The sequence below is a fragment of the Dermacentor variabilis genome, unplaced genomic scaffold, assembly GCF_050947875.1.
Source record: "Dermacentor variabilis isolate Ectoservices unplaced genomic scaffold, ASM5094787v1 scaffold_12, whole genome shotgun sequence".
Taxonomy (NCBI): Eukaryota; Metazoa; Arthropoda; class Arachnida; order Ixodida; family Ixodidae; genus Dermacentor; species Dermacentor variabilis.
The window spans coordinates 7,792,460-7,804,453 of record NW_027460280.1 but is presented as its reverse complement, the minus strand read 5'-3'; the positions used below and the strand labels follow the sequence as shown (position 1 = coordinate 7,804,453).

The 11,994-nt window shown below is 43.7% G+C and overlaps 1 protein-coding gene across 2 annotated transcripts in view; it reads right to left on the bottom strand.

The window, feature by feature from the left end:
- Positions 1–580: 580 nt before the first annotated feature.
- Positions 581–11,994, bottom strand: part of LOC142566308 (uncharacterized) — a 951,081-nt gene continuing 939,667 nt past the window's right edge. For both annotated transcript variants that reach the window (XM_075677216.1, XM_075677215.1), the window contains one exon: positions 581–3,336. In XM_075677216.1, the coding sequence (XP_075533331.1) occupies positions 3,077–3,336 (260 nt within the window). In that variant the 3' untranslated portion in view covers positions 581–3,076. The remainder of the gene's footprint in view (positions 3,337–11,994) is intronic.

Sequence of the window (11,994 nt, the reverse complement as noted above, 5' to 3'; positions counted from 1 at the left end):
TAGTGAGTAAACTCAACTTGCCCCGAATACATGGCCTGTGACAAACTATGTGCCAGATGCTGTGTCCCCTGCAAAGCTGAAGATGTGTATGAGATCCTGACACCCTGCAGCGGCTTCTACACTGGGCAAACAGGCTACTATAAAAACGACTGCCTTTACTAATATGCTAATAACATGAAAATGGGCAGAAATTTGGCTATTCATTGGACCCAACTGCAGGTGCAAGCCACTCTTCCACCAGATGTGTGTTGTTCACAGAAACTGGAGCTATGCAAATGCAGGTAAAAACAATGATGTTTGAAAGTAGAAGAGTTGAACTATATTCTGCACAAGCACTGCTACCTACAGCGCTGGTACCTTATAGCCACAATTCATGGCTGCACCACCATGCAAAGGCACTATTCTTGAATTATTAACTTCTATTATATTTATGGTGGCCATATATTGCTATTACATATCATCCGCATTGTGTGCAATATGGTTAAATGTCAATTATGATAGCCATTCCTAATCTGAAATGCAACAAAAGAGCAAATATAGGCAACAAATTGCAATTCAAGGAGACAAAAGACAACCAGTGCACAGGATAAGTGAGACTTCCTTTAATTGAAAAAGAAATGTCACATGTATCATGCCACTGAGTGGAAACTCAGTGGAAACTCCGAGTGGAAACAGAACGCATGGAGGCTCTTTGTTGAACGTGGAGAGCGGCGGACAGAAAACCGGCTCGTCTCGGACAATACTTGGCACTGGCCGGTACGCGGCACGGCATCGGCAGCCGAGCTGGTTCCCTAGACTAAACAGTAGCTCACTTCCGGCGAGTGGTAATGGCGACGTTCAATTAAATCATTCGCATGCTTACCAAACGAGAAGAACTGTCCGTCCGTCCATCTGTCCCGTAAGACAATCAAGATAGCAGCAGCGAGCCAATTAACCTTCGTGCTGTCTCTGGCTTCAACGCCAACGAAGCACCCCGACTCAGTCGCTTCGTTCGCGAGGCCGCACGAAGGCTGCTGCTGCTGGGCTTCCTCACGCGAGCGTTTCGACAGCGAGTGTCCGCGGTCATCGAGTGTGCGCGCGTGGCACAATATGCTTGTCAATTTAGTTAGTGAGCGAATGTTTACAAGTTTATACTGCCGATAAACTAGTAGCTTTAGTTTCAATAGCTTTCTAATTATTTGCTATTGCAATCGACGCTTAGCCTTTCGAGTGAAATTGCGGCTTTTATTTCGGCATGAAAAACGTTTATTTTTGCGAGCGTTTAATGAAGCCCCCACTCCCATTTCAAGCGTAAGATTTTCCATAGAGGACGTATAAATGACCGGAAACGGGGATTTTTCCGCGGTCAACAAATTCATTGCAGTTGGCCCTTGCCAACGGCCAACTTGAACAGTTTATTTTTGTCTTCCACCGCATAGCATAACAGGTCGACATCGTTGGAGCAAATCTCAAAGGGCGAGCGCAATGAGATACAAAAATGGATCGTCACAATATTCATCGCAAATATAGAATGCCGGTAAGTATGTATTGCTGAGCTGTCATGGTCTCCAAATGGCGCCTGAAAACACGGAGGATGACACAACAATACGATCCCAAAGCGCGGTCACAGTTGGAAGTTTATTTCTTGACAGTCAAGTATAAACACTGGTTTATAAACTGAGCAAAAGAAAAACCGAAACTATGTCACGTTCATGCCTAATAGTAATTCTTCACCGATAAAGCAGGCTGCCACAATATTCCCCCATCCGTTTCCATATTTTCTATTCTCAGCCGATGCGCAAATGTACAGAATTTTATGGAGCAATGGTGCGGAACCGCATCTTGTACAATGCAAGTCGAGACCTGTAGCTTAAGCGTGTATGGCCAAAGGGGTCAGAGATGGACTACGTTTAGTTGATTAATGGTGTCAGAAAGCTCCATTTTTTTCATGTGATTGCGCTCACTGTTGTTTACATGTTTCTGCGAGTGAATTTGTGTGCGTTTCTTTTTCTTCATTTCTATCCTTTGATCTGCCACGATTTATTAAATCTGCAGTTGCATGGTCAAGCCTTTCGCTGGACCGGCCTCTTCAGTTACTAATAAAGGTTCTATCACCAGCACGCACGTGTTTTAGCATGCTGGTTAATGTAACCAATTTCCTTGTGATGCATTCTTGTAAAACGCAGGCTGTATGCATAATGGTTCTGCTCTGGTGCGAATAGCATGTCAGTGAATGTTCAAGAGGCTCCCATAGTGACGGCCTAGTTTCTCACCAGTTTAGTCAGCCGAATGTGCACGTTGACAGCGGAGTAGCACGGCGGCGATGGTTGGCGAACTTGTTGCAACGCCGCATGTTCGGCAACTGCATGCACAACAGTGCACGGATCGGCGAAACAGTTGAATAGCCCCAGTAAGCAGCCTGGTATTTGAATTTCCAGACTGCAGCAAGGAATAGGAGCAACATGGTGTCGCAACGCTTTACAGGCTACAGTCGCAAACTTCTCGGAAATCCAACGTTTTCGCAGATCTTACGGTCAGTATTTTGTGGTTGACTGTACCTTCATTGTGAAAGTAGTGGCGAGATGATGATTCAGATTGGCAGGCCTATATTATAAACTGCTGTTTCAGGTGGAGGGTAAGAAAATTGGATTTGTGTTAGAATAAAGAAATATTGTTCTCACATAGAAAGATTGCTTCAAAATTTTACGTTTAGACTTGGCAATACAATGTATAGCTGTAAAATTTTCGCTATAATTTAGAAAGTAAGTTCGTGCAAAATATATATTAGGTCAAAAAAGAAGAGAAACGGCAATTTGAGAAAAATGCAGTTTTATGTTTTCACATTTACCACAAGGGTTAACAAGTCTGCATACAATAGATACTATTTCTTACGTTGTTTTCCATTTCTCTTGAATGTCTTTCTGCGGTTTATTTTGCCTGAACGACATTCTTGGTTTTCTGACGAGCTTTGTTAACACATGCGGGCATCACGGAACACGCCTGGTCTGATGGCGCCACACTACAAGAGCGCGCTTGCTGTGACAGCTGGCATCGTCGCGCACTGCGCCATGTCTTCGCGGCGCCGCCCCTCGCCGGCTCAGGACACGGCCTCGCGGATCCACGCGAGCCGCGGCCCGTCCAGCTGGTGGAAGCGCTGCTCGCCGGGCTGCGCGCCGACGCCCCGCAGGTGCCAGCGCTCGCCGTGGCGGCACGCCAGCTGGCGGCCGGCCAGGGACTCGAGCTGCGCACCGCGCGGCTCAGTCGGGCGACGACGATTGGCGCGCACCGTGCGGCCGCACAGCGTCGAGGAGGGCGCGCACGGGAACACCTCCAGGCTCACTTGCTCCAGCTGCTCGCCTGCGCAGTTTGACAGCGAGCGACGCTCCCTGAGAAACATGCTTTCCAATGAGACAAACCTAGATATCGCGTTATGCGCGTTCAGGTCGAGGGGACCGGCACTCAACACAGTCGCTAAACGCGTCACATTTCCGTACACGTAGCTAGGACGGGCTACACGCGCAATATACTTTGCAGGGTGAAATGACATGGCTGGCACGTGGCAGACACGTTGAGGCAAGCAATGAAATTGGAGGAGCCCTCACTTTTGTAATGCCTTCGACAAATTCATTCGATTGCAGTACAATTATCAGGCCACTTGTTCTTGTACCACAATACACGTGCACAAGATTGTGAAAGCGCAATACGTTCCAATACCTCGGGTGAGGCGATGTATGTAATAACATTTATATGACAGCGACGCAGTAAATAAAAGGAGACAAATGCTTTGACAGGGTTGGCCGCTACAACCTTCGAGTCTTTTGTTCTTGATTACATACCACAACAACAACCTGAACTGGAGGAACTAGTCATAAAAGCATGTAGTAAGAAAGCATTGTGGACACCGCCAAGCGTTTTTCAACGGGTGCACTGGAGCATTCCAACAAAATAAAGCTATCCAGAAATGCAGAAAGCTGACAAAGCGGTGGAAGTCACATTTCGGAAGCCATAACAAATTGAGCGAGCCATCACAACACAAAATGAAGGCCTCGCGTTATGCGGAAAAATTTCAGCACAATCGTCTGTGACCGAGGCCGTCAGCGTGGCTATGGTGAAGACGGTGACAAGGAGGAGATGGTGCCGATTCTAGTTGATCGCCATCTTGGTCGCGTTTGGACTACCGCGTACACACATTTTATGCATAGCCTTGTAGCGGAGTTATACGTAACATTATTGGTGGAGGTACACGTTACACGTAGCCGCCATGGAACTTAGTAGAAGTCGTAACGCAGACAACTGGCCCCTGAAGACGGATGTATGGAGAATTCTAAACTCTTGATAGGACGATCACAAAACGCAATTACAAAAATTGTGAAAGATGACGCGAAACTAAATGGTGTTAATCCACCTAATGCGTTTAATGATTATTTTCTTTCAGTGGCCCCAACACTCGGTAACTACAACAGCTTACGCTATATGGGACCACAAAATCAATACACAATGTTTCTAAAACCAATCGCAGAGAATGAAGTAACTACAGCATTCCTATAATTCAGGTGGGCCCAGATAGGTCCAGTCAGACAGGTCCAGTCAAGTACACTATAGATATCACTGCACACTGTCTAACACAGGCATTTAATATTTGTTTGTTATCGGGCGTTTTTCCACTTAACATGCAATCTGCAAGGATTGTTGTAATTTATAGAAAGGGGAACAGTGATGGTATGTCCAATTATCAGCCCATTTATATTCTGCCTATGTTCGCTAAAGGCTTTGAAAAAATAATCCTTAAGAGCATGACATGTTTTATTGTGATAGCAATTGTATGGACACTCCAGTCGCATTTCTGCCGTCGCCGCTAGGTTCCGTGCTAGTGAAAGCGGGTGAGCCGGCGAACGCGGTTCAATCTCGCGCGCGAGGGGCCTTCTGCTCCGGCGGCTGCTACGGTGTCGGCCATGTGACGCTGCAGCAGACTTTCACGTGCTGCGACTGGAACGACGAACGGAGCGCTGTCTCCGTGGGTCTCTTCCTTTCTACGTCCTCGTTGAGTCACGCTTACACATTCTATCGTTGTGGATTTGGTTAGTAAGCGAATGTTTACAAGTTCATACAACCCATAATACTACTATCCTTACTTCTTACACGTATCTGCTAATTTGCTATCGCAATCGGTGCTTAGCCTTTCCGGCTGAACTGCGAATTTTTCCTGATCATCACCAAATACTAAATTCGTCACAGTATGGTTTCCGCCCAAACATGTCGAGTGAATTAGCATTCCTTACTCAGAAAAAATTTATACTAGAAAATTTTGAGAAGAAAATATCGTTCTGGGAGTTTCCCTAGACTTCACTAAAGCTTTCGATCTCATCAGTCATCACACCCTTCTTCAGAAACTTGAGCACTACGGTTACCGTGGGAAAGTATTGTCTTTAAGTTATTCATACTTACATCGCACACAATTCGTTGACTTAACCGACATCATGCTTCAGTAAAACTGCTAACTTCTGGTGTTCCTCAAGGGAACATTTTGGGCTTCCTTTTCATACTATACATCCATGAACTCGTGAATATTGATAATAATGATAATATTGATAATGCGTTAAAGTACATCATATACGCCGACGACACAAGTTTATTCTCTTCCAGGGTTTCAAGTGTCGAGTTGGCTGAAAGAGCCAATAAGACTATAGCACTAATTATTTCCTGGGCTCTTGAAAACGATTTAAAGATGAATGTTCAAAAGACTAAAGCCGTAATGTTCCACCCGCGTCAAAAATGTTTCCATCTTCCACCCGCGTCATGATAGCTCACACTGAAGTTGTTCGCGCTTTTAATCTACTTTTCAGAAAACATGTCATGGGAAGATCATGTTAATTACCTTTGTAGGGAAAGTTTCTCGTACGACTGGCTTTATGCGCCGTCACAGTTCCTCTTTCCCAGTGTCGGTAAATATTATTATATAATTCTTTAAATTCCTCAATAATGAACTATAGCGCCCTAGTCTGATCCACGGCAAAACTGAAAAACGCTACAAGAACGAGCCGTTCGTATAACCTTAAAAGTTTCTCCTGACTCGCACACTCCAGAATTATTTCATAAATTCAACATTATTAGCGTGAAATCATTGCATCTCTACAGGCTTGCTCGACATTACAAACCTGACGCATCTGGGCGTACATTAGATAGTTTGCGAGACTTGAAGAAAACCATCCTTTATATAATACACGTAAACCTGAAAAGTGCAAAGTCGAATCATGCCGCACGAACTACGGTAAACAAATGTTCAAGTTTCGCTTGCCATCTTTACTAAATGAATTGTCAAGAGACAACATTGATATTTCCGAAATATCGTACGAAACTTTGCGAACGAGCTACTTGTGAGTCTCACAACATTCTATAAACTTTACGATTCATGCGATGTTGAATGTGGACAAGTGACACTTTTTTTCTCTCTTTGCGTTACTTAATACCCATAAGGGCACGACATCGCATCCAAGATGCCGCACTCACGCTGGTTATTATTACAGGCTACGATAACGCTGATGGTATCGTCCATGTGCTTCGCCCGGATTGACAACCGCCTGCCGGCCTGCTGCTGCCACCTACCAATCCGCATCGACGATTGCCGACTCCAGCTCATCACCTGCCAGTTACAGATGAATCCAAGTGGTCCACCTGGCAACCTAGGATTACATCATGTGCCTTCACGGCGGCCGAGGCAGGATATAAAGGACAGCTGGCTGGCTCCCACTTCGGGCACGACATCGCATCCAAGATGTCGCACTCACGCTGGTTATTATTACAGGTTAGTTACCTGAAAGCTGCGCATTGTTTTTGAAGCAGTAATTACTCTTTGTTGGCCGTGTCGTGCGCACCACAGTCTATTGAAAAATTGAAGTTTCTGATGGCTCTGTTTACTTGCAAATTTCGTACCTTGTCTGCTATTTTACTATTGCTTTCGGGAGATATAGAGTCTAATCCTGGCCCTATGACAAAAGGTAAAGCAGATTCACTTGCCCAGGCTATACCTGCTATCCGCCGGCTTGAAGAGGGTCAAGCTTCCCTGATTGCTGATTTGAAGTCTGCGAGGGAGAAGCAAGTGGAAGCCGACAACAAAATTAAAATTTTAAGTGACAAGATTGCGTCTTTGGAAAAAGCAATGGAGTTAAATTGCACATTTAAAGCTGGGACAGATTCCGACGCTGTACGCGTGGTGTCTGAGCAGGTGGCGGTTATTAAGGCACGCTGTAACGACTCCGAGAACAGGCTGCGACGTTCGAATCTGCTTTTCTTCGGTTTGGAAGATAACGCTAGAGAAGACTGGGCAAAGTCGGAGCAAAAAATAATGGACTTCTGTGCGGATAAGCTTGGCATCAAAATAAGTGAACAACAAGTTGAGCGGGTGAATCGGTTTGAAAGATAGAGCGAGGACAAACGGAGACCAATCATAGCCAAGCTGACCGTCTTTAAGGACAAAGATTGCATTCTCTCTTCGGCACACAAACTGAAGGGATTGGCATATTCCATTCGCGAAGACTTTTCACCGGAAACTCGACGTGCTAGACAAAAGCTACTTGAATTTGCGAAAACCCAGAATAAAGCTTTCAAGCTTTCAGTGGACAAGCTGCGTATTGAATCAAGAACTTCTATCTATGATGGTTCTGCAAGTGTAGTTGTCCCGCTGAACAGATAGCTACGGTTGGGAGCATGCGCAGAGAGTCAGCAAGTACTAAAGCTAACCCCGACTTCACCCTCGCTATCATTATCGTATGCCAACATTCGAAGCATATTACCAAAGCGCGATCTCATCTCTTCCTTTTTGGAAGACAGTAAATCGGACATTATCGCTTTCACAGAGACACGGCTGCATTCTGCAATAACGAATGATGAAATCTTTTCATCTTCAAACATGTACGACATATATAGGTGTGACCACTCTATTAAAGGAGGAGGCGGTGTGTTGATTGGTGTAAAGAAAACCATTACGTCATTTTTGGTCAAAACTAATTCTGACCTCGAGATTGTCTGGGTGGCCTGCACGATCTCATCTTCTAGGATACTAATAGGTAATTGTTACCATGCGCCAGATTCTAACCATTCTTTCATCAATACTCTCCGCGACACAATCAAAAAAGCCATTGAACTCTTCCCGGCTGATTTAATTTATCTTCTTGGGGATTTAAATTATCCACTAATCGATTGGACGAATTTATCATCTCCTTGTCATATATCGTCTGAATTCATCAACTTGTCTTTAGACTATCATCTCTTTCTAGCTGTCACGAGACCCACACGTGGTGCCAATGTTCTAGATCTCATTCTAAGTACAGCACCTGAAACAATAGCTCACATAGAATATTTGGATGGTTTCAGCGACCCCCATTTGCTCCAAATAACGATAAACACAACGTCAACGGTTACGGGTAAAACGAGAAAACAAATTTGTGATTACAATAAAGGCAATTATAAAACAATAATCTCACAATTTGAAACATTCTTCGAAAACACAATCTGGCCATCATTTAACGATAGATCCGTTGAAGAAAACTGGCTCATGTTTAAAAATACACTGTGCGCATTAGTAGACAAGTATGTTCCACTCGTTAATATAACTAACGATAAGTTGTACCCTTGGTTTACTAAAAAGCTTCAGCGCATGAGGAACAAAAAAAAACGCTTGTATAATATCGCTAAGCGAGATCGCACATCAGCAGCGTGGCAGGATTACAAAACGTACCTTAAATCGTAGTGCTCAGCTTTAGGTGAAGCTAAAGATAAATATTTTTCTAATGATCTTCCTGAGCGGCTTAAGAAAAATCCTGCTAAGTTTTGGAAAATATTAAAGCCTAACAAGGAATCAGACGATTTGTCATTAGAAAACAACAGCAATATTCCTATTCCAGACAGCGAATGTTCGGAGGTTTTTAATTCATTTTTCAGCTCTGTATGTACACAGGAGAACACTTCAAATATACCTTTTGTTTCAGAATTAGGCTACCAATACATGGAACCTATTGAAGTCACTTTGGAGGGCCTCTCTTTTCTCATAAATAACCTTAAGATGTCTTCTTATGTGGCATACATGGCATAAACTCAAAGGTTTTAAAGAATACGGTAGAAGTATCAAGCAAAATTCTTTTTCACATATTCAGACAGTCACTTGCGACTGGCCACCTTCCCGCAGATTGGAAGATGGCGAAAGTTATACCTGTATTTAAATATGGCAACAGGAACTCTGAGAGAATTATCGCCCCATTTCATTGACATGCATTTCCTGCAAGTTGCTTGAACACATTATTGCTTCGCAGATTTACAGACATCTTGAGACTAACAAATTCCTTTTTCATGATCAGCATGACTTTAGGAAGGGCCTCTCGTGCGAGACACAGTTATTTGAATTTAAAACAGACCTACACACTAACTTAAATTATAACTTACAAATTGATTGTTTCTTCCTTGATTTTCGAAGGCATTCGACCGTGTCGCACATTGTCGCCTAATATCAAAACTCTCAGCACTTCAATTGGACTGTCTTACCTTGTCATGGCTCCGAAATCTGCTGTCTAATCGTCAGCAGTTTACAATTGCAAATAACTACTCTTCCTCCATAACAGACGTTTCTTCTGGCGTACCACAGAGTAGCGTCCTCGGTCCCTCGCTTTTTCTAATATTTATTAACGACCTACCTCAAAATTTGTCCTCCACCATCAGAATATTCACCGACGACTGCATAATTTATCGCCCAATTAAAAACTCAGATGATCATCTGGTTCTTCAGCAAGACCTTCAACAAATCATTAGCTGGTGCAATAAATGGCCAATGACTTTAAATACCACAAAATGCAAAGTAATGTCGTTTAGCCGCAAGTCGGCAACCTCACCTTATCTCTACCATATTGACAATTACACTGTTACAGCAGCTACACAATATAAGTATCTAGGAGTTCTATTCACATCGAATCTTTCCTGGACAGAGCATATCCCGTCCATTTCAGCTAATGCCTCCCAATCATTGGGGTACTTGCGACGCAACTTAAGAAATGTTCCTTCAAATATTCGCAAGCTAGCTTACCTAACTCTCGTTCGTCCCAAGCTCGAGTATGCCCCTCACCAGAAATACCTCATTTAAACGCTAGAACGGATCCAGAACAGAGCAAGCCGCTTCATCATGAACGATTACAGCTACCAGTCTAGTGTAACACAAGTAAAACTTAGGCTTTCATTACAATCCTTGAACACTCGTCGAGGCATTGTTCTTTTATCACTGTTCTACAAATTCCTTCACTCCACTCGAACACCCGTATGCTTGAAACGACACTACTCCACGTAACATAGGCTTCATAGTCATTTCAGCTATGCCGGCCTTTACGGTTCTACAGAAGCATTTATATACTCTGCTCTTCCTCGTGCTATCAGAACATGGAATTCGCTCGCGGACAGCCTTGGATGCCAGTCCAACTACGATTTATTCCGTGATGCCTTGACTGAATTCATGATTAAAGAAATGTGAAGTTTTACGTTTGTCGCACAATGCTTTCTATACTTGCACTATCTTTTACAGCTTATTGTCGCATTATTACCGTTATGTGGCTATGTTTACCGTTCCGTTGGTTTGTCGCATCCGTAACTTTTCTGCTATTTTTTTTTCATTATTACTGCTTAGCACTCTGATATTGTTAATTACACGACTTCACTGAAAACAATCTGTGTAATTTATTCCTTGTTATTATATTATGTTTTCTTTTTTTCCCTTAATGTGAATCGTGGACTAAATAATTCTTTTCTCATCGCGGTTGCACTTGCGGTTGTAGGTTGTAAACAGATACGGTTTATAGATGTCTTGTATTCTATGTATTTTCTATGTACTGCCCCCCTTACTCAATGCCTCACTTTGAGGCCTGTAAGGTATTTTTAAATAAATAAATAAATATTTTTGTATATCCGAAAGCTATTAACTCTGTATGCTGACTTCATTAGCAAGCTTATTCTTGTTTATTATATATTCTGCTTAAACTGATATTTTCCATTGCTTAGATATTGCCATTGCTTAGATAAGCGTCTCACGTTTTCTTCGATTCTCCTTCGCTAGCCAGATTAGGTGCCCAAAGTAGGGATTCGATATTGGCCAAAATGTTTTCGTTTGCGTTTTTTTTTCATTTCAGTTCCGCCGCCCCACAGAAGGAATGAAAATGAGATTGTTGCGGCGCAGCGAATGGTCGCATGGTGAAAGTTCGTTTTTGTTGCTTCTTCTTTTGCGGAAAGTAATGGGCCACGGAGCGCTTCAGCTGGCGGATAGCTTACTATATTATTGCGATAGCAATTATGTGGACACTACAGGCGTATTGCTGCCGTCGCCCTCATGTTCGGTATAATGTCCGAGGGCGATAACATTGTGACCGCGCCGCATGCTGTACGTGCGAGTGAAAGAGAAAGGGGGGGGGGCATGGGTGAGCCGACGATGGTGGCTCAGTCTCGTGTGCGCAAGGGAGAAAAGTGGGGAGGAAGCGCGCCGCCTTCCGTCGCGCGCGATACATCCGAGGGAGCGGATAGAATCGGTACGGGTCTATTATTCTGTGTTCTCTGAATGTGTAATCGCGCAGCATGTTTATTTGCCGTGTTTGAGGCATTATATACAGTGACTTTTTCTTAGCTACGGAAATTTTTGAAGGCTTATACGTATATTTAAATATCTTGTTGCGAGATTTTGTGCATACGTGCAGTGGACGTTGTTTCCAGCGACACTTTCTTGCCCTTTATCAAGCTGCATTTTCGCATTTCTAATGTATGAGGGCGAGTCAAATGAAAGTGAGCCAACCAACCCAGCGCAATAATGGTTCGGTTCATTATCTGCGAGGCATGAGCGTAGCGCCCACGCACCTCTCATATACAGAAGTGACACGCAGTTGTGAGGATAAATGTTCTTTAATGTTCTCATATACTGCAGGGTTGAACATGGGAGCGCGACATAATGGACGCTCGAAAAGTTGAACAGCGTGGTGTCCTGAGGTTCTTGACAGC